Source organism: Caloenas nicobarica, chromosome 27 (genome assembly GCF_036013445.1).
Source record: "Caloenas nicobarica isolate bCalNic1 chromosome 27, bCalNic1.hap1, whole genome shotgun sequence".
NCBI classification, from domain to species: Eukaryota; Metazoa; Chordata; class Aves; order Columbiformes; family Columbidae; genus Caloenas; species Caloenas nicobarica.
The window spans coordinates 610,546-632,815 of NC_088271.1; the positions used below are offsets into that span (position 1 = coordinate 610,546).

General features: G+C 54.5%; 2 protein-coding genes across 2 annotated transcripts in view; both read right to left on the minus strand.

Annotated features, from left to right (window-relative positions):
• Positions 1-888: 888 nt before the first annotated feature.
• On the minus strand, positions 889-14,441 carry MOB3A (MOB kinase activator 3A). Its single transcript, XM_065652418.1, has 4 exons — positions 14,356-14,441; positions 4,315-4,837; positions 2,426-2,628; positions 889-2,203 (listed from the first exon to the last, which is right to left on the minus strand). The coding sequence occupies exons 2-4, from the start codon at positions 4,730-4,732 to the stop codon at positions 2,174-2,176; spliced, it is 651 nt and encodes a 216-aa protein (XP_065508490.1). The 5' UTR covers positions 4,733-4,837; positions 14,356-14,441; the 3' UTR covers positions 889-2,173.
• A 650-nt stretch (positions 14,442-15,091) lies between these two features.
• The window catches only part of AP3D1 (adaptor related protein complex 3 subunit delta 1), a 32,783-nt gene continuing 25,604 nt past the window's right edge, over positions 15,092-22,270 (minus strand). The window contains exons 25-32 of the mRNA XM_065652482.1: positions 21,742-21,891; positions 21,577-21,624; positions 21,003-21,192; positions 19,856-19,944; positions 18,770-18,855; positions 18,218-18,339; positions 17,387-17,466; positions 15,092-17,035 (exon numbers count right to left, since the gene is read on the minus strand). Of these exons, the coding sequence (XP_065508554.1) occupies positions 16,940-17,035; positions 17,387-17,466; positions 18,218-18,339; positions 18,770-18,855; positions 19,856-19,944; positions 21,003-21,192; positions 21,577-21,624; positions 21,742-21,891 (861 nt within the window). The 3' untranslated portion in view covers positions 15,092-16,939. The remainder of the gene's footprint in view (positions 17,036-17,386; positions 17,467-18,217; positions 18,340-18,769; positions 18,856-19,855; positions 19,945-21,002; positions 21,193-21,576; positions 21,625-21,741; positions 21,892-22,270) is intronic.

Genomic DNA, 22,270 nt, shown 5'->3' on the forward strand with positions numbered 1-22,270 from the left:
GCTCTCGGGGAGCGAGCAGGAGGCCCCGCACGGGGAGAGGGACGCGGGGGCTGCCGGGGAAAAGGTGGAGGCAGAAGCCGAGAAAGGGCGAGCGGCGGCTGCGGTGGCTCTGCAAACCTGTCTGGGCAACATCCTGTGCTGCCGCACGCCGTGGAGGACGCGCTCGGCTGCTGCGGCAGCTCCGGGGCCCGGCGGCTCTTCCCACCTAAAGGTGCTTTTCCTCCTCTTCCTCCCTTGGCTGAGCTGGTCCTGCACGGAAGCAGCCGGATCCGTCCCCCCCAAAAAAGGAAGGGAGGGCAGCGTGGTGCCTCACAGCCCCACGGGTGTCACGCACCCCCAGACACAGCGCTGGTGGCATCTGAGGTCGGTGCGAACGGGAAAGCAGATGAAAAGGGACGTGAGCTGACCCGGCGCCCGCTCACAGCCCCAGCACAACCCGGCACTCGGGTCCCCGGGGGTTTGTGCCCTGCCCCGCTCACACGAAGGATCCGGCCTCGCTCCTGGGGCCCAGCACCTGTGCTGAGCTTGAATTCGCCCCCTGCCCGCGTCCACCCGTTTCAGAGCTGGGAGAACCAGCCCCGGGCGCAGGGACGTCGCAGACGAGTCCGGACAAACGCCGGCTCTGCCCCGCGGCCCCGGGAACAGGCGTGGGGCTCGGAGCAGCCCGGACCCAGCGCCCGGAGGAGTCGAACCGCGGGGCGGCAGCGCCAGAACGCACCCAAGAGCTTTCGGCAGCCGTAGGAACCAGCTCTCCAAAGCACTTCCCAGAGAGTCCAAACACACCGTGTTTGCTCTGCTGATAGAAAAGCCTCTGACGAAGGCGCAATCATGAGACATTTGGCAATCGGAGCGTGCTATGTCAATACAGCATAATTTATTGGTTCCATTTCAGAGAACTATAGTGGTATCTGTACGAGTGTCCTAACGATAGTACAAGAAACAAAGAGTCACGTATGTACAGAGATTCCAGGACACAGAACAACTTTGTGAGGAAGAAGCAGTTAGTGGTGCAGTTTGGTCCTCTCTGACTGTAAACCCCGCTCCCCCAAATCCTAGGTAGACCCACCTACCTACCTGGGGGGGTCACAGCTCCCGTCACGCAGAGTCACCTGTGCGAGCAGCGGGCAAGGCCGGCGGCACATCAGAGGCTGCGGTTACGAGATGCGAGCGGGGAATGTGCTGCTGGGGAAGGGGGGGAAGGCTCCGTACCCTTGTGGGGAGCAGAAAACGGTCCACGCAGTGGGGCGGGTTAAACAGCCCAGTTCCTTCTCGGCAGGGTCACGTACCACGAGGAGATGGGGAAGTGCCGGTGTCTGAGAAGACTCGCCCTCGCCTGTCCCAGCGCCTTCCCTCTGCTTGTTCCCATCAGGAACGGGTCTGCTTGGCTTCATACTGCCGGTGCGGATCCCTGTCCCTGCGGGGACGGCATCCCCAGGTCCCTGTCCCCGTGGGGACAGCACCAGAGCTGGTCCTGGAGCAGCTCAGCTCAGCGCTGGTGTCGGAGCCAAGAGCAGGTCCTCACCAGCAGACTGCATCAGTGCCGGTCTAACCATGAAAGAAACCAAGTCCAAGTCTTTCCAGAGGGAAACCAAAGAGGGCCAAGCCTTTGGGACAGGAGGCCAAGCGGAGGGTGAGCAGAAAAGCAGCTCTGTCCAAAAACTGGACTCGCAGCCAGGGGAAGAGGTGCCGGAACCAACCAGCACCCCAGGGGATCCACATACACCAGCATTTCTTCCCCAAACCTCACATAACCTCCCTTCACAGTGGGAAACGGGTGTCCGGAGGGCAGTACCGCTGCTGCCGCAGCACCGCGAGCGACACGGCTCCATCTGAAGCGTCTGGCTCGGCTCCATCGGTGCTGCTGCACTGAGGGGACGGGGACGAGCAGCACGGGGTGGCCCTTCCCTCCTCAAACAGCGAGCATTTCCACCAAGCGGCCCAAAATATTTTCTTTTTTTTTTATAGAAATTACTATAAAAAACTAGTTTATCTAGAGCATCTTTAAAAAAATATTCCTGCAATATCACAGTTTTACATTGAAACTCATTAAAAATATATAGATTTCTGTAACAAAACGTCTCTGTTCTTCTCCCCTTGAATCACACCTCTGATGCAGGAGGGGGACTCGGAGTCCTCGGGAGAGACGTCGAGGTGGGAGCAGGAAGGTCTCGTCTCAGTGGCACATCCGAGAGGTCATTTCCTTCTGTCAAAGGGACAGACAAGACAAGGGACGATGAATCAAAATCCAGCTTGCAGGTGAGGGTGTGGGTGGGAACACCTCCCCTTCGCTTAGCCGTAAACACCCTTCCCAGGCACACGGTGACACCGGGAGCCGCAGTTTGGGCAGGTCCGTGCCCCCAGCGCTCCCGGGCACCGCAGGACACCCCCAGACCCGCCCGGCCCCTCGGCCCACCCAGACACCCACCAGTGGTTCCAGCTCCTTGGTGTCGATGAGATTGAATTCTTTGACAAAGTAGTAAAAGTGCTTGTAGCAGGTGTTGACGTGGGCTTCCGAGCCCATCTGGGTGATGCGGTCAAAGTGGTGGATGTAGACGTGGACAAAGACGCGGAAGAGCCTGGAGAGAATCTTCTTCACCACCGGGAGAAAGTTCCTGGGGAAGGGAGTACCTGGGAGGAGACAACCAGGAGAAACTTTCAGCAAAGTTCAAACTGGTTCCTTGGGGCTAAAATAAATGGATAAAAGGGACAGACTGAGAAAAAAGGGCCTCTGGCCCAGGTCATTTCCAGTTCCCCTCTCCTTTTTCCTTTCTGTTTAGGTACGATGTTTTAAGGCACAGATTTCTCAAGTGACAGAGTGCTGCGTGCCATCGATCGCTGCAAGAGTCCAGGCTCAGAGATTCCCAGCAGCTGCTTCGGGCCCACGGAGTTTTCTTCTGCTCCTATTTGTCGTGTTTATATAAACAGGGCAGAACAGATACGACCAAGCAACTTCCCAAAAGAAACGGCCGGTGCCGTTAACTCCCCACAGTTATCTTGTATTTTGATACGTCTTTAGCCCTTTGGTTAAAAATTAAAGGCATTAAGGTCCCCTGTAAAGACATCGGTTCTTCAGGATTTGTTTAGCTGGGGCCCAACCAGCCACCTCGGTAGAATATTGCAGTTTAAAGTTCACACGGGTCGTTTCTGGAGGAGCGACGATCAGTCAAACCCTTTCAGTGCCCTGCAAGCGCTGCAGCTTTTCCGTCAGCGTTAAGCGTGAGGACTCTAGCAAAAGCTGAGCTGAAAATAACAATAAAAAAACCCCAAAACACAACCCTCCTGCTGTCGGACACTTGTCTCCCTGAACAGAGCAACCACCCTTACAGTCCCCAGGGAGTTTTGCAGAAGAGTCAGGACTAAAGGCAACGTTTGGGTGATGGGAGGAGCGGGCGGGGAGGATTTCCGAGTCTCAGCTGTGTGAAGAACCGGCTCTTTACAGCTCACACCAGGTCTAAGCAGCGTCTTGGCAGGGGTGGAGGAGCCTGTGGGTGTTTGTGTGGCCGACGCGTCCCAAACAGGGACCAAGCGCGTCCCAGAGCTTTGCCGGGCAGGAGGGCGGGAGCTCAGCTGCGTCCTGTCTCCCGCACCCCAGGAGACGGCAGCTCTGAATGGGATCCATCATATTTCCCTAACGCATTTCACATCCTGTTCAACACAAAGAAGAAAACCCAACAATCTTTGCCCCAGCGCTGCATTTGGATACGCAGATTGAGGTGTTTTAGGCCAAATTCTCACTTCCATCACCCTGGTGATAGATAAAACGCCGCCCCTCCCTCTGCACGTGTTGACATCCCACCCAGCTGCACCAAACGGCGATTCCGAGCCGGGGCGCTGGGCTCGACAGGGCAGAGTCAGCCCACGCCAGCCCGTAATAACGAAGAGGGGTTAATTAGGAAAACGTGGCCACCCTCACCGGGCTGACGCAGAGCGTGCGCCGAGCCCACGCTAAAATCAGCTCGGAAAGAGCCGTGTCAGGAGGCCACGTCCAGCGTGAGCCGCTCCAGAGTCACGTCAGAGGCTGGTTGTTCTAGTCTAGGCTCAGCTTGGCTTTCCTCACGGTACCCATGGCTCCCAAGGGAATCTGGTACAGCTCTGGCCATTGTAGTGCTCCAGACGAGCTCTGGAGTTTCTCAGCTGCTCGGAAGAGTTTACTATTACACACTGCTGGCCGCTGAGCAGCACAAAAGGGAGCAGCTCTGCTGCGCGGGTGAGCTGTGCAACAGCATCTCCTGGAACAGAAACGGGACCCGAGGGCCCAAGGAGAAGGTCCTGCCCCAGCGCCCTCCTCCCAGCCAGACCTGGAACCGAACTCACCGACATTGGTGGGGAAGATGTCCTCGTTGTTGATCTGCACCTCGATCCAGTCCATCAGCAGGTTCATGTACTGCGGAGCAGACAGGGCCGTGGGTCTGCGGTACTTGTGCTCGTCCTGCCATCGATACTCGTACTTGGGCCCCCCGGACATGACGGGGCAGGACTGCTCGGTGCAATAGTCACTGATGGTGCCGTAGATGAGGTTGATGCGGTTGAAGAAGTCCACCACGTGCACGGCCACCCAGTCGTTCTGCTCCTCGCCCGGCGGCAGCTGGACGGCGACTTTCAAGTCCAGGCCGGCGTTGAGCGAGGCTTGAGCCTTCTTGTGCAGCTCAAACCGCTGAGTCCCCGGCTCAAACTTGCGCTTGGGCCGGAAGGTTTTGTCTTTGTTGAACACTTGCTTTAACGCATGGGACATTTTTCTTCTCTCCTTTCTCTTCCAGGTCCGTAGCGACGACAGACGCGGCTTCCCGGGGCGACTCTGATCTTCAGAGAAACCTCCCTCCGCTCATCTGCTCCTGCTCTGCGAGGAGCACAGAAGGGCAGCGATTAGGAGCAGCTCTCTCAACAGGAGCCCTCGCCTAAATCCCGCAGAAGAGCTCGGGGATGCCATCTGGGCCCCGGCTCTGGGCGGGGGGGACGCCGACACCAGCTTCCTTTCCTCCGCCTTTGTCTCTGCTTTGGCACAACGGCGGCTCCGCTGTCAGAGGGAACCTGGGCTGAGGGCAGAGCCCCCCTGCAAGGTCTCCCCGCATGGGGAACCAGCTCCAGAGCGAAGAGACGCGACGGGAAGGGACAAAACGAGACGTCGAGGAGCCCCCCGGTGCCACCCAGCGTAGCCTTTGCAGGATACGGCTGCCGTCAACACCGAGAGCCCCAAACCCCACAGAAAGAGGGGAAAAACTCCCCCGCTGTTCAGCTCCAACACACCAAATAATTAAGAAGGGTAAAACTTTAAGGTGTGTTTTACCCGGATCGGATTTTTCACCCACGCTTCCCCCCCGCTTTGGAAACCAGCCCACCTGAGAGCTGAGGTTATACCAGCCCACAATAAAGCTCAGATCTGTTGCCAGACGCGCTCCAACGAAACAGGAGCTGCGTGCGATGTCGCAGCAATAAGGACGAGACACAAAAGGGTGGAGGGGAACAAGAAAAAGAAGAAGTTGCAGCTCAGGCACCCGGAAAGAGAATATCCTGAAATAGCACCAGCTCGAAGAGCAGCCGCAGCCTCTTCTGCAGGTGCAGACAGACCATAAACACATTTTTTCACTTCCAGTTTAGCTCACTTTGAGTTGAAGACTGGTTGAAAGCTGGAAGACCAGGGAAAGCTCGTCTTCCTCTGCCAGTCTGTGGAAAGGAATCAGGTCCGAGAGGGCGAGACGCAAGTTAAGATCTGAAAGGATGCGGACGAGAAGCACAGCGCTGTTTATCTGCAGCTAATTATACCTCCTTTGTTCCCACATCCAGCCCCTCGTGTAATTTGTGTCAAGCTGCTCTTTGAGGGGAGCTCAAGGCACAAAGCTGCATGTACCAAAAATATTATTTTACGTGTGCTGGACAGAGAAATAAATAAAGTAACAGAAATTAACTAAAGCTGATGCCTTACCCCATCTGGCAAATAAAGAGTTTCCACAACTTAGTAGGAAAGCGAGCAAACAAATCCCTTTCACCAAGCAGAAATCTACTTAGATTTACATTAAGCATTGTTCGAACAGGTAAATAGTATCCTCAAAGGCTGGCCAGACAATCCCAAATCCAAGGTCAAGACTCCCTCTGCCACAACTCAGCGCGTCTCTGACAGATGCTGCATAGTGCTAATCAGTGGCTCTGCTCTGGAGAAAGATTAAAAAGATTTAAACCAAGGCCTCTTGTTTCCTTATTTAATTATAGCAAGGAAGAAAACCCAAACCACTTCAGTTGGTCCCACTAAGAACAGGCTCGACGTTTCCCAGCGCCGCTTCTCCTGCAGGAACAGGCTCTGTGCTCGTCTCCAAACTCCTGTTGCGACACGGGCCACGATACGCGTCGGGAGAAACCAAAACCATCATTTTAATGCAGTTCGGTGAGACCCACCCTGGGCTGTGAGGTGAATTCACTGGCTGAAACTGCTGCGACCCTGCATGAGGGTCAAAAAACCAAGAAGAAAAAGCAGCAAACTCCCAGAAAATGCGTCTTTGGGAGGCGCTTGATGGCGGCACAGCCGCGGTTGGAGGAAGGAGGCGGCAGCGCGCGTCACCCGGCTGTGCCACCCCGGCTGTGTCACCCGGCTGTGTCACCCCGGCTGTGCCACCCGGCTGTGCCACCCCGGCTGTGCCACCCCGGCTGTGCCACCCCGGCTGTGTCACCCGGCTGTGTCACCCCGGCTGTGCCACCCCGGCTGTGTCACCCGGCTGTGCCACCCGGCTGTGCCACCCCGGCTGTGTCACCCCGGCTGTGCCACCCCGGCTGTGTCACCCGGCTGTGCCACCCCGGCTGTGCCACCCCGACTGTGTCACCCGGCTGTGCCACCCCGGCTGTGCCACCCCGGCTGTGTCACCCGGCTGTGCCACCCGGCTGTGCCACCCCGGCTGTGTCACCCGGCTGTGCCATCCCGGCTGTGTCACCCGGCTGTGCCACCCGGCTGTGCCACCCCGGCTGTGCCACCCCGGCTGTGTCCCCCGGCTGTGCCACCCCGGCTGTGCCACGGCCTGGCCACATCCTGCGGCACCGCGGCGGCGGCACCGCGGCAGGACCGGCTGCCGAACCGGCCGTGTGGGCAGCAGGCGCTGGGTCGGCCGTTTGCAGCAGGAAATCGGTCCCAGAGACACTCGCACGCAATGATCTCCTGGCGCTGGAGATGGAGAAAGAAACGTCCTCTAAAACCAAGAGGCCGTCGAGCAGCACGAGCGTCGCCCTCCGGACAGCCCCCGAGACCGGCAGCGTCCTCCACACAGTCCGGCTCTGTCTGGTTATTTTCTGTAAGATCTGTCTGATTCCAGGGACTCCACTCGGGTCCGTGCTGGCCCGGGACTGCAGCCACGCACTGTCCCTTCCATGGGACAAGGACGTGTGTCTGAGCGGGGGCCGGGAAAACTGGGGCAAAACCACCAGGGAAAGAGCAAAACATCCCCTTGGGCTTGGCCACGCACATCAAGCAGCAAACACCGACCATCTTGCAGAAGAAGTTGTCATTTGAGCAGGGTGGAGAGACTTTTAACACGGCTTATTTGGTATCGAGGCAGCACCTGTCCCACAAGCAACATCCTCTTACATCACTTGTGGGAACCGGGGAGCGCGACGCAGCAGCAATCGCCTCTCAGACGATCCAGCATCTGTCTGAAGGCGTTAGCAAAATGAGTAGCTGAGACTCCAAGCAGATGCAGCCTATTTAATTATGGTCTTTGACTGCAACTGAGCTGAAAGAAACATTTAGCTCTAGGAAAGAAAAAAAAAAAGAAATAAAAAGGCACAGAGACCAAAAGCACCCCTGACATCGCTGGGAGATGATCTCACACGCCCAGCACCTCCTGCACGGGCAGAGCCACCGCTCGGGCAGCAGAGAAAAGAAAGGAAAGGTCAGAAAAATCAGGATATGGGACATGCGAAGCACCTGGATGGTGTTTGCAAGCTTCAAAGATGAGGGAAAGAAAGAACCCCCCTCAAACAAAGTGCGGTGCGTTTTGTTTATTCCCCCCTCGCCGCCATCCCAGCACACGCCAGCGGAGCCGCCGTGGCCTCGGCCGCCCCGTGCGGTCACACGAACCAAGCGGGGAGCAGCGACCGGGCCGTGCGCTGGTCCCGGTGACCTGTGTGCTCAGCGGGGCCGGCCCGCCCCCCAAAACCTCCTCCGCTCCCCGGCAGCTCCGCGCGCCGACTCTGCCGGCCCCGCTCCCTTGGCAAGCGCGGCGGCTGGCGCAGAGCTGCCTCACTCTAAAACCAGGCTCCGGCGTCACTCGGGGTACGAAACCAGGAAAAAGTCACGTCCTCCGAAACGCGGGGGAACCACCGCCCTCTGCCAACCCGCAGGTTTCCCAGCGGCGCTCCCGGCGGGTCTGCCGAGGGAGAACGGCCCCAGCTTCATCCAGGAGCCCCGTGACGGCTCCGTCAGCGCCGCGGGGGTTTCACAGCAGCCGGGGGGAGGAAAAAAAAAGAAAAACGAAAACGAAAAGCAAGCCAGCACGCCGGCAAGCTCCTACCTGCGTTTCTAGCCACGGCGCATCGCTCTCGCAACTGCTCAGCCCGGTCTCTGCAGCTTCTACGAGCGCTCGCGGGCACTGAGGCAAAGAGCTTCCTTTTTCAAAAGAGGGTTAAATAAAAAAATTAAAAAAAGGAAAGTCCCGCTTCACCAAGGCGAAGGCTCCGCGGGGCTGGGGGCTCAGAGCCGCGGCCACCTCCCCGCTGACCCCGGCGCCGGGCGCGCATCCTGCTGCAACAACCCTTCGGCAAACCCGGCCAGCGACGCGTTTCTCAGAACAGTTTACCGCCCTCGTTTCCTTTCAGGGCAGGCGCGCTGCTGTCCCGCGAGACGAGAGCAAGATGGCTGTGCTGCTCGGCGTTCAAGCCGAGTCCGGCCAAAAGCTCCTTCTGCGGCTGCCTGTAGTCGCGGCCCTCGGGTGACGGCGCTTTGGGGGCGGCCGCCCCGCGGCCCCGGTGCCGTCGCTCACCGCAAACGCCGGCGCCCAGGCCAGGGCTCCCGACACAAAACCTTCGGTCAAGCAGCCACAACACATCAGACGCATCAGGCGCTTCAAGTGAAAACTGAACTTAGAGAGCATGCCTGAGAAGCAAAGCGGCTTCAGAATAAATTGAAACAAAAACCAAAGACGGACACGCACATTCTTCCCGTAACTCCCCCCACTCCTGTCACAAATACCTTCCCACAGCCATCCTGCACCCGCTCTGCCCCTCGGTACGAGACGGGCCCGGTTTTCGACGGTCGAAGGAGAGGTTTAACGCGGCGAGCGGGGCCCGGGCCGACGGCGGCAGCGCGGCTGGACTGGCGCTAATGACAGCGGTTTGGAGCCCGTTTGGTTACAAACCCGACAGCTCATCCCCACGGGAAGAGGCTTTTGGCTGCTCCTTCTGCCTCCCCGTTCCTGCCCCGCGCTCGCTCCTGCAGCAGAAGCTGCTCGGAAGCTGAAGGAGCAGCGAGCGGATCCGGCGCCGCGCTGGGCCGAGCCACGGGCAGCGCGTTCGCTCTTGAGAAATATCCACATCTTTCTTCCGGGAGCTGCTTTAGCAGCGGCCTGTGCAACAAACTTAACAGAGCCGTCCAAAAATGCACTCTGGAAATGCCGAATTCCCAAGGTTTAGGCAAACAAAGAGCCTTTTCTGTCTCACCACCGAGTCAGTTTTAAGAAAGCCCTGCTGGTCACCAGCCACCCCCCACGACTTAAATCCGCTGCACAAGTTGGAAATTCCCGAGTAAGAAAATGAGCCGCCGGGATCTCCCCAGCACTTCCCAGAAAGGGCCCTGCTGAGGAAAAGGGAAAATCTCTTCATGTGCCCCCAAGCAACGCAAACGCAGAGCCTGTCTGCATCGCCACAGACAGGAGAAAACAGCACAATTAAAGATCCAAAAATAGTTATACTGAGCTTAAATTGGTGTCTTCTTTTTCCCCTGAAAGGCTGTGCATTCAGAGCAATTTAAAAGGCAAGTTAGTTGGTATAATAAAGGGAAAAGCCCTGTTAAATTAAGCCATAGGGGGTTAGGAGAAGACCCAACCCGCCAAGCTGGAAAGGCTGGGAGCGGAAAGCCGGGTCACCCAGCCGCAAGGGCATTTCCAGCCATCGCGAGCAGGCGGTTTATTGCCCAACCCTGAGCTCAGGATTTAGACCCAGACCGGGCGGCGATGACGGGAGGGACGCTGCGGGTTTTGTGCCACGGAGCTCGCACCAAAAGGGGACCCGGCGGGGAGGGAGGTCAGGGCATGAGCACGGATGGGGCTGGACGACCCTTTCAGGCAGAGCAGAGGGAAAAAACCTGAATTTCCAGTCCCTCCAGACACCCTCCCACAGCCACAGCGGGGGGAAAAGCTGCACGAGAAAGTAACTTTTGCAAAAGGTCACCCCTCCTGCTTTCCCTTCCCCAAAAGGAGAAGGTCGGGCAGCAAACGCTGGTATCTAAAAATGTTCATTTGAAAACCTGGGCACAACCACAGCGCAGCAGGAGCTATCAGAGCCCTGAGCGTTACTGGTTTAGGGCCCATTTCTTGTGTTTTCGGTGGGATGCGCTCCCCGGCGACGCCGGAGCGCGGGTTTCGGCGCGTCCCGGGCGCGGGGGCCGAGCTGGTCCGCCGCGTTAAGCCGGCAAGCTGGGTCACGGCTCCAGAGACACGGTAACTGCACAGACGTTCGGCATACAGCACCGGCCGGGGCGGCTGACGGGCGCTGCGGGCAGTTTCCGAGGCCGCATTTCGCAGCTGCTCCTTCGGGAGGACCTTTCGCTGTCCCCGGCCTGGCTGTGTCCCCGCTGCAGGACGCTAAGGGACAGAGGGACATCACCGAGCCCAGGAAGGCCCCAGCTCGTTGTCCTTGCGGGGCAGGGGTATTTTTGAACCAACGGCACAGAACCCCAGGCTGGTGGGGCTGCAGGACCCCTGTAGATCCCCAGCGCTGCTCACGCAGGGTCACAGAGCAGATCGCACAGGACCCCAGGGGGTTTGAATGTCTCAGAGGAGGAGGCTCCGCACCCGCTCTGGGCAGCCTGCTCCAGGCTCTGGCACCTCCCGGCAAACAAGTTTCTCCTCCTGTTCACATGGAGCCTCCCGTGTTTCAGTCTGTGCCCGCTGCCCCTCACCCTGGCGTTGGGCACCACTGAACAGAGTCTGCTCCGTCCTCTGACACCCACCCTGAGATATTGAGCCCATTGATCAGATCCCTCTCAGCTTCTCTTCTCCAGCTCAGCAGCCCCAGCTCTCCCAGCCTTTCCTCGGCACAAAGATGCTCCAGGCCCCTCCGCATCTTTGTCACTCTCCGCTGAACTCTCTCTAGTAATTCCTCATCCTTCTTAAACTGGGGAGCCCAGAGCTGCACACAGAACTCAGTTTCATCTATCCCTACCCAAGCAAAAAGCAACAGGGGTCTGGAGCAGGAACGGTGCGCGGGGCTGACGCAAGGCCCGTTTCAGCAGCGCGGCCGCGGGTTCCAGCCCGTGGCAGATGCCGGGGCCGCGAGCTGCCCACACGACCAGCGGGGCTGGTCCCACCGACAAAGCTCCGCTCCCCGCAGCCGTGTCATCCTCTCGGGAGAAAAGCAGTTATTGTTTGGCGCCGAAAGCAGATGCCCGTGAGGTTTTGCTCTTCCCCTCCACGAGGAGATATGGCAGGAATCCAACACGTTCGCGTGTCTCCAGGCAAGGAACGAGCCCACTGATGTGGGGCTGGAGATCACCTCAAGACTAACCACATCATAAGACCTCCTGCCACACAGCGAGAGGAAAAAGAAGAAAAGAAAAAGGCCCAGACAGCAGCCCCAAGAGAAGCCTGCAGTCAAGATGAACTAAAAAAAATAATGGGCCTGACTCTCCTCTTGCTTCAAACTGAACCAGGTTTTGGATGGATCTGTCTCATGTTCTGCTCCCTGGGCTCCCTCGGAGCCAGCACAGAGGGACGGAGCCACGGCCGCGATTCACCAAACCCAGCGGCACATCCAGCGCCGGGTCCTGCAGCGGGCGAGCGCCAGCACAGCCCGCCCGGCAGCGTCGCCGCCTTCGCCTCCTCGAAACAACAGCAAAGCCAAGCGCCTCGGGACACCATCCACGACTTCCCGGGAGAAGTCAAAGCTGCCGCAGCATGATGCATATTTTTGCTTTGCACGCTTGCAAAACTTTTTTTTTTTCTCCTGGCCTCTGCTGCCTCCGTTCCTTCCGTCTGCTCCACATGCTTGGAGCAACAACTCTCGCAAGAGCCCTGTATCATTTCACGAGGCGCAGAACAGCACCCTGTGCACAACCCCAGCTCCAGAGGGCAGCAAACGGCAGAGCAGGACCGCAGACACCTCTGCCTCCCAGGGCAGCTGGAAAAGGGAGGATAAAGACGCGGCCTAAGGTGCACTCTTCATTGGAAGCATTAGCTGGATATTACGTATTTCTAAAGATAAGCCCCTAAACCTCCAGCAAAGCTGGCTATGGATCCACTTACAGCAGCATTTATGACTCAAGTCTCACAAAATACTTATTAAAACTCAGAAGTTGAAGGCAGTTCTTTTCCCGGGTCTGAACGCTGTGCGCAGGACTGGTCAGGTTTTGTAATCTCTGGCCCCGCGCGCTCTCACCGACACGGGGAGCATCTTTCCTTTGCGCACCGTGGCTGTAGAGACCCCCGGCCCATCCACAGAGCCGCAGGAGCCACAAAACACGGCACACAGCCCAACCTCCACAAACGGGACTAAACCGCACGGTTTCGGCTCAGTGCTACTCCACATCCCATCGACGAACGGGCCACGTTAGAGCCAAATGTGGACAAGGGCGCACCTGGCAAACAGCTCCCGCCCGAAAGCCCAAATCCTGAAGGACTTTGCTCAAGATGCTGAGCGCGCTTGGAGCTCCCTCAAGCTCAGCCAAGGGATGGGAGAGCCCGTCTGCATTTCTGACGGGGGCACAACTGCCTGCGCGACCCCGGCGGCGCGTTCAGCAGCACCCCGGGCCCCGAGAGCTGAGCCAGGCTCAGGGACCAGCTCCCCGCCCAGCGCCCGGGCTCGGCTCCGCGGCGCAAACCCAGAGCACCAGGTTTTGTGAACGCAGCGCCAGGCTGGCGGGAGCGCCAGCGCTGCTCTCCTCCCTTTCTGGGGATTCTCAAAGGTCACAAGCTCACCCTCCTGCCCAAATTGGCTTCGCAAGTGCGTGACTAAGACAGAAAGTGAATCTAAGATGTGGAATACACAGTCCAAGAAACGGCGATAGACAAACGCAGAGCTGGACGTGACCCCAAAGCCTGGAAAGGAAGCAGAGGGCAAGGACCAAGCCCCAGGGGCTGCGATACACAGGTGGCTGGGGAAATTCCACATCTGCCAGCAAAAATCAACCCTGCCCCGCAACTTGGCAGAAAGCTTCCGGACCGGAAAGGGGTTTTAAACAAAGGAGGGATGGGAGTGGAGAAAGTGCGGCCACTCTTCAGCTCCAGGCACTCGGAGAGGGGACCTTGCCTTTCACTAGCACCAGAGGCCACCACTGAAATGCTTTTCCTAAGCATCGTTGGCACACGCTGGACAACCCCAAAGCCCTCGGTCGCCTCTCTGCAGGGAGCTTCCCCGCTTTGCTTTTTGACCGTCCTCACGACTGTTCTGGACTCCGGCTCCTGCGCCCCGCGATGAGAACGACTTTGCCCTCGAGCCCCACGAGTTCTCCCTCGCGACAGCTCGGAAAGAAGCGGAGAAACCCCCGTTCCGCCCGAGCACTTAAAATATTGAGGAGTTTGAGCTTCAGCACTGCACTTTGCCTACAACGGAAACGTTTATTAGAGAAGGGCAGGGGGGGAAGCGGTGGGATGGACCACAAGGGTATCCGCGAGGGGCAGGCCGGCCGAACGCCGACACCGCGCGCTGCCCCGCTCCGCGAGCGCGGGGCGCCACGAGGCCGGGGGGCGCCAAGAGAGCGCGGGGCGCCACGAGACCGCGCGGCCCCCGGAGCTGCCGCAGCGGCCACGTCTCTGCTGCAGCACCTTCGCAGCTTGGCTGCTCCAGGACGCGGAGCCACGGGCAGAACGAGGTTTTTAAGCCGGGCTTAACCAGGTTTTTAAGCCGGGCTTTGGGGCCGAACCCCCCGGGCGCTCCGAGGGGCCCCTCGGCACGAACCACCGCCCAGCGCGCCGGACCACCGGAAAACCCCCGGCATTACCGCCCCCCGAGGAGAAGAGAGAGAATTTTTTAAAAACAGTTGAAAGTCCCGGTTCAACAGGCCGCTGGGACCGCACGGCGCCGCCCCCCCCGCGGGGAACGGGCGGCCCGGACACACCGGGGGCGGCTGGGGACAGGGACCCCGGGCAGGGCTGGGGACCCCGCCCGGCCCCGCCGCCTCCCGAGGCCGCCCCGGCCCCCGCGATGTCCCCGCTCCCCCGCACTGACCGGTCGCAGCTAATCCGTGGCGGCGCGGAGGCAGCTCCCCTCGTGCGGCCGCAGCACTCCGCCCCCCGCCCGGCGCCGCACGACTGGCGTTCTCCCGCGCGGCCGCCGGCTGCCGGCGCTACTTCCTCTTAAAGGGACCGCCCGCCCGCGCCTGGCGGCCGCCGGCCCCTCCCGCGGGCGGGGCGGGGCGGGAGGCGGGCCGCGGTTTATATTCTCTTTTAGTTTGCTCTATTTTATTTTAATCTAGTCTATTATTTTCTATTTTATTATTTTACTCTCCGTTATCTTATTTTGCTCTTAGCTTCTTTTAGTCTTCTATTGCATTTCATTCTCTTTTCTTCTTTTGTTTTATTTTCTTTTTAATCACTTTTATTCTATTTTCTTTTATTTTCCTTTATTTTATTTACTTAAGTTTTACTTGAACTGAAGCCAGCGCAGCGGCTCACCTGCCCCAAGCGGGGCGACGAGGCGGTGCGCGCCCCGGGGTTCCGGGGTGCAGAGCCCGGAGCTGCCGCCTGCGCAGCCCCAGGCGATTTCTGTCCCAAGAGACGGTTTGCAGAGGTTCTGCTCTTGCTGGGAACCACCGGGAGCACCAGCAAAACCAAACGTCTCAGTTCCTGTCGCGACAGCACCGGATCTTACAAAAGGACAATTTACAAAGGCAAAAATTTAAGTTTGTTTTGAAAGTTTATTGGATCATCTTGACACAAAATCATTACAGCAGCTTGTGGTATGTTGTTTTCTTTTTTTTTTTTCTTTCTTTTTTTTTTTTTTTTAAGGGAATGTTGATAGCAAATAAACTTGTGAATGTAACACATCATACAGTTTCAAAATTCTAGAATCACTGCACAGGATTCTGTAAGAGAAGACTCTACATGCTAAAGTGACAGTTTTCATCCATGAATTTAAAAAAAGCACTAATCGAGGAACATTATCCTTTCAGACAATATGTTCAGTTTCTAATACACAAACCGGTAACCAAGGGAGGTTGACCAATACCAAAACCTCGCCAGCGGAGGAACTGCTGCAGTGCACACAGAGCCGGGCCTGGGACAAAACCACAGCAGAAACTTCGCAAAAACACCCTAACGTGGGCGGAGGGTAAAGAGCACAAGACTTCAGAGTACCGGACATTCACCAGAGGGTCAGATCGACACCTGATCCCGATCCCCGCACAGGGTTTTGGTTCCGCTCGGCGCTGGGGACACAGAGGGGCCCGCCGCAGCCCTTCGGGTACTGGCAACCAACAGATCTCGGTCCTGCCCCAAAGAAAACCGTTCACGCGTGTTCGCGGTTTGCTGGGTATGGAACAGCAAGTCAAAGAACTGGGGGTGAAAAAAATAATAAAAAAAAAAAAATCAAAGGCAAGAGATTTTGGAGAAGGACATCAGTTTAGCATCTCCAAAGGACACGGTGACGTCCCTTTCCAGCAAGATTTCAGTAGCGCAGAACGGGTTTCACTCCGCAGAGCCTCCCCGTGTTCCCTCTGCCGGGACACGTCTGCAGGAGGGACCCCCATGTTCCACCTGCACCACCAAACCTGTGGGGACACTGCGGGGACACTGCAACATCCGTGATTTCACAGCACCGAGAGGACAGGGTTGTACCTGCAAACTGTGCAGAGCACAAGGGATTGCACGTGCGGGTGTTTCTCTAACCTGGTCGTGGTCAACCTCCGCTGGTGAGCAAAATGATAAGAAAAAGCAGGGACAGACTCCTTTGGATTTCCAGTTTCTTGCTACACTGACTTTTCAGGAATGTGAAATAGAAGTGGACTCATAAAATACATCAGCAGAGGCTGCTCCAAGGGGAGAGGAGTGACAGGCTCCATTTGCACGGGTGGAAACAGGAGCAGAGAACCAAACAGTAACACCTTCTGCCTGCATTTCATGCGTTCGCTCTCTACTCTCGCAGCCGTCGCTAAAAGAAGGTTAAGGCTCAAGGCAACTGCTATAAACACAAGCTCAAACCTCCCAGTTCTCACAGGGCTCATCTGGATTCGCTCAAGGAGATGGAGGATGTTTATATGCTGATCACAATAGATCTGAGATAATAATAACAATAATAATAATAAATCATATATAAAAAAAAGAAAAAAATAGAGGCCTTCAGGTCCAGCACCAGCCTCTGCTAAAAATATACATCAACTACAGCAGCCCTGAAGACATATTCCACGGCTAAGGATCACGTCAACCTTCCTGGCAATAAGCACAAGCAACAGACTCTGTGCTACTGTTGATAAACTTCTGCTTCGTCCACCAGCCCACGCAGATGGCAAAGTTCGTGGGATCATCAGCAGCTGCTGAACAAACAGCGCCCGCCCCTCCCTCCCTCCCTCCCACAGTCACGTCACCAGGATCTCTTTGGGCTAGAAAAGGTTAACACCACAGTTTGTAAAAAGTTTGGAAATAAAAAGGTAACATACAGCCTTAAAATGTCTAAACTGCAAATGATGGTGGAGTTAACTGAAAAGCACGTGCCCCAGGATAGTACATGCGTACAAGGGAGAAACTTAACACTTGGGTCTGCTCGTCTTTACACATTAGGTGTGTTTCTTGTCATTGGAGTATTTTCTAAGGGATATTCAGCACTTGGACAATGTCTCTTTCATCTCATCCAACAAGTTGCTAAGCAGGGTGGAATCGTTACATTTCCCATCTACGGATACAGAGTTCTCTCCCTTGGAAAGAAAAAGGAAAAAAAAAAAGAAAGAAATCCATTAGTTTCTCTTCTCAGCAGGGAGGATTTTATCCGCAGCCAAACTCGCGACTGGGAGCAGCGGTGGAGCCGGCAGAAGAATGACATGGGCTGAGCCGAGAGCTCGCTCCGGGGCAGCCACCAGCGCTGCCGCCCACCCGCCGGGCGACCGAAACCCCCAGGAGGTACAACCAAAAACTGCTGCACGGGCCAGAGGAATTAAATCGCCCTGGATGATTTAGACAAGAATATTTCCCTCGCTCTGTTAAGATTGGACAGGCTGCAGACTTAGCTTCTCCCAGGTCTTATTTCAGAGTGTTAACAACGCTCTCACCTTTTTTACCAGTAGGCAGACGTGATGGCCTTGGATAGAACGACTGTACATGGATGCACACGAATCAACGCGTTCCACAACTGAAAGAAAGGAGGAGTTTTCATTTAGTGGGACAACTTTTAAGAGGAGGTTTGCGTCCTGTGAAGAGGAACTGCAGCTTTGCCTGGCCTCCGGGAGCAGAAGGTTCTCGTGAGCGAGGGGAGGAGGCAGCCAGGGTTGAGATGCGGTACGTGCCTGGCTCCTATCTGGGCTATTTCACAACAATGAGGTTAGTCATTTGCCTTTCAAGTAAGCTGCAAACGTTTTGTAGCAAAAAGCACTGATCAGAACGGAAGATCTCTTCCCCAGAAATACCTCCGGTGAGGCAACATCTAATGCAGACACCAGAGCATGACGAAACAGCCATTTGTTTTGCTTCATCCAGTACTTGTGTGTTAATTAATAAATCCAAACTTGAATAGCTCACGCTCTCCCTTACTGAAACAAAGCGCTGGGGAAAGGGGGAGGCTGAAGCACCGAAGATCAAACACACTCTCCAGAGAACAGTCCCAGCCCTAACGACAAGCGAGTTAATCCTGTGATACCTGCCACGTGCCTTGCTGGGCTGGAGCAAAGCCGCAGGGACAGAGGGAGAGTTCATTTGGAAGAACACTGTACGCTTTCAGGATACCAATGTATTCCCAAACAGAAAAAAACTCCTCTCCCAAATTCATTTAATCTGGACACGACCTGCTTCTGTCATTGCTGTGGCCACAGAGTGTTGTACTTGCCAAGCACAGCAGAAATTTTAGGATGTGGAATTTTGCAGACAGCTCGGCATCAAAGACTCACCTGAAAAATGATGATGAAAACAGATCTTTGCCAGTAGATGTTGGAAAGAAATGCTGATTCCATCTACCTTAATAGAACTCATGTGCAGATCTCCAGACTCGAGGAGCTTGGCAAAAGCATCACTGCAAAACAAGAGGGAAAGTAAATGCTCGTACTAGAAGTTCAAGTGTAATCTGCCACATTAACCCCATGCAGACCTCGAGACATCTCAGGGTGCACAAGTCTAAGTACTACCAATCTCTAGGAAAATGGGTTTACAGCGAATATGCGAACGACACTCCAGACTCCACCGGGTACTCAGGACCTCAACCAGAGCTACACGACCTCTGCCAGTCTACAGGGCACACAGCTCCTTCTGAATCACTTGAAAGACATTGCTGGACATATTTTAACAGCCAGACGTTACACAAGATAACTGAACTGTAATCAAAGCAATCACGAGCAGCCAAAGATGAACGCGTGCTGCGTGTCTCGCAGAGGCGGCCTGCAGCCAAAGCTCAGCTCCACATGGGCAGGAAAAGCACGGGCGTCGTGCCCCCGAATGGCACTTACCTATAGCAAGGCGTCGTGATCAAGTATGAAGCGCAACTGAAGTGCAATTTGAAATCTACTTTTTCATGGGTTGAACCTTCATCATTCTGCAACAGGTCAAAGGAAAGGAGATGAACGGGGACCCCGAGGCAGCAAGAGGAGGCACCACCCCCACCTACCAAACAGCCACCGACGGCAACTTGAGGGCTCAGCTCCCTTTGACAGACCCTGGCTGGGCCTGACGATCAGCCTGAGAACAACCCTCAGAGAAGAGACTGGGGCAGCTTGGTTGGTACGTACACCAGAGCAGAAAAGTGACACAAGTGGGGGGGGATTTGGCTGCATTTTTGATTGCACTCTGCTGAAATATATTGAGCAGATAGAATTTAAACTAACGCTTGGAGATGTGGTTTTACAGTCCATTATTTCCCAGCAAAATTCTTCGGTACTGAAAATAGGCCTAGGATGCTATTTTTAAGAAACCCTTATAAACAGAGATAACACCTGACCCAGAAGTAGCCACACCTGTGTCCATTCACTTCCTTTGAGCTGGTCAGGCAGCTCCTTCATTGATCATTTTACTAAATTAAGATTAGAAACCCACAAAGTCTTACACAGGTCGATACCTATTAAACAATGCCTTCAGCTAACCTCGCTCTTGTTCCGGGTTTCCATCCTTATTAATTGTATCTAATAATTATTTTTCCAGCCTTGAATGAGGCAGCAGCATCCAACTGATCTTTGGGTAACCAAGATCAGAACAAACAGATTGTGGGTCACATCTCACAGTACCCACTTGGCCTCCTCTCCCTGGCAGATGTGCCAGGGCAGTGATTTTCTAGCTGACAATGTGGCACATGTTTCAGGCTACATTGGTTCCACACTGCCAGGAATGACAATTTAGGACATGCTTAATGCAGTATTCGGGACACTCTTTGCACAAGATGCCACGTAAAAATACTTCTCACGTCACAGAATGGGCTGGCGCAGCAGAGATGAAATGATGCCTAAAAAAACAAAGCTCGAAAGCAGTGCTTTCCACCCAGGTCAAGCTCCCTTACGCAGTTCCAAAGGAAGCACAAGCACCGAGTTTAAAGCTGCACTTACTTTGACTATAAAGGACAGCGTTCCTTTTAACTTCTGAGCCACGACAATACTCTGAAGTGTAAACACAAACTGGGCTTCATTAGAGATTCCTGACGTGGAGAGAGGAGAGGGAGAATTCCGGTCAGAAAACGGGTTCCCTATCTACATCGTGGTTAGAATACACTGATCATCAGCAGCTAAGCTTTATGCACTGACTATTTTTGAATTAAATTTGAAGTTTTCCATGTAGTTTGAAGAGTTACACGCAAAATTCCTGTTGTGAATTTACAGCACTGAGCTCCTGGGCTCTGGAAAGCAGCAGTGGTAGCTGGGATTTGGTCGAGGTTATGGCGAGAGTGCCTGGGTGAGGGATGGCACAGCGGCAAGATATCAAATCTGTTTGTATAACTGGAAAATAGATGGCTTTCCAAGTAGTTTTCAGAATTAATTAGAATCCTAACGTTTCTATGTTTTTCTTCCAATATACAAGTCTGTGTCACGAAATGCTTTACATAGAATAAAAAAAAATATCCCACTCCTATTCATGGGGGATCAAAATGCACCCTGAAGTCACCACACCCCAGAAGGCTCCTGTGAACTGTTTCGGTATTCAAATTAACTCTCTGGTGAAGGAAGTGAAATTCAAAGTTCAGCAGTTTGACTGTATTATTCGTACTATGTACGAAGCCATTACTCTTCATCTCCATGTCTAACATTTCTTAAGGGCTCAGCTCCCCATCCAAATAAGCACAAACTTTCACTGCATGTGGCCTCTGCCCATTAGAACTGTGGGACAATAGCTCGAGAATGAATCCAGAGCGGATTCTAATGGTTCACAGACCTATAGCTTTGTTTCATTTTAAATCTCATAGCCAGCTCCTCACGGAACTGGGATTCCTGTTGGCGATGCTGGCATGTTCAAAGGAAAAGGAGCTCAGACATGTGCACTCCCACCCCTACACCACAGGCTTTGCTCCTGCTGTACAGAACCACCCGCGTTTATAGCCACACTGCCAGGTTTATCCTCTGCAGTGAATCATGTGGAACCCCGGGAGTGCCCAGGCAGAGGGACACGTCTTCCTGGAAAACAGCAAATGGCCAGAAGTTCAAACGACTTTCCACAGGAGGGCAGTGCAGGACTAGACACAATGTGCAAAGCTGGGCATACCAGGGGGGAGCTGGAAGGGCACAGGGATCCCGTCGTGTACTGATGATCCTTCTGGTCGGAGCATTTTAGTGTTGAGAGAGTCCAGGACATTTAGTTCCATGCTCTTAAGGAAGCTAGTGCTTTTGTTCTCGAAGATAACAGAGACGGTAACTTGACTATCGTGCTGGAGGTTTCCTTGAATATCGTAGGTCTGCAAATGAAGAGAAAAAAAAAAAAAAAAATCAAAGATTCAGAAACTTCAAACAGCAAAGCACCAGAACAGAACACGGATCAGAATAAAGCAAGCTTCAAAAAGAAGTTAACTTGGTACAGCTATAGGATAATGAAAAGCACACTGGTGATCAGCTCCACAGTACTGCTAAGCAGCAGGAAAATATCAACTTAAAAACTTGTTGAGTGGGACATCCAAAGGAATGGAAGTAGAATTTTGTTGTATTTCTGCCTCCTGGGGTTTAAACAGTTGTTCAGTTCAATGTTGGTTACATAAAGTCACTGTACTATCCCCAGAGCATCCTCTCTTTTCTTAGAGAACACAAAAAGAGAAGACATCTGGATTTGAACCCGAAACACTCACCATTTTAATGTATGGATTTTCAGCAAGAAGGCGGTAACTGGACATAGGCTGAAAAACAAGGAAGAAATCACATTTGCAATGTCGCTAATTTCTCTGAAAACAGCTGTCACTCCTTCCACCAAACCAGTTTAGTTCCTGCCTCCTCCCCAGGGCACAGCTACTCACTGGTAGTGGTTCATCGTCTAGTGTTCCGTTCTGCACCGACTCCGGTGGCTCCTCCTCGCTGTGATGACTCTTCTTTTTGGATTTCTTTTTATCCTTTGATTTCTCTTCTTTCTCTTTCTTGTGCTTTTTCTTCTTATGCTTGGAGGATTTCTACCAAGAAGAAGCAGCTACAGCAAACCCTTTAAGAAACTCTATATTTCTATTCATTACATCTTGACCCCTCTACCAGTCTTTCTACTTTGAGCCTTCTGGACTGAACAAAGTTTCCTGCTAATGCAGAAACCCAAAGCAGAGCTCCCACTCCTTAACCCCAGTTGTCATTCTGTGTTCAGTCTCAGTTCACACAGATGACAACACCTCAACCCAACGCAGCCTGGGCTCAGCAGAAGGCCAGATCTCTTCAACTTAAAGCTCAGCTTTAAAACTGCTCCATGACTCAAGGAACAACCAAACCTCAAGTGTTTAGAGCTCCTCAAGGAGGTAACGTTCCACTGCTGCCTATTTGCAGGTGGTCACTACACTGAACTGT

Excerpts from the sequence above, each read along its gene's own strand:
- MOB3A (XM_065652418.1), bottom strand. The coding sequence starts at position 4,732 with ATGTCCCATGCGTTAAAGCAAGTGTTCAACAAAGACAAAACCTTCCGG. Across the intron at positions 2,629-4,314 it reads CATCTTCCCCACCAATGTCG|GTACTCCCTTCCCCAGGAAC; the intron begins GTGAGTTCGGTT and ends GTCTCCTCCCAG. Across the intron at positions 2,204-2,425 it reads CCAAGGAGCTGGAACCACTG|AAGGAAATGACCTCTCGGAT; the intron begins GTGGGTGTCTGG and ends TCCCTTTGACAG.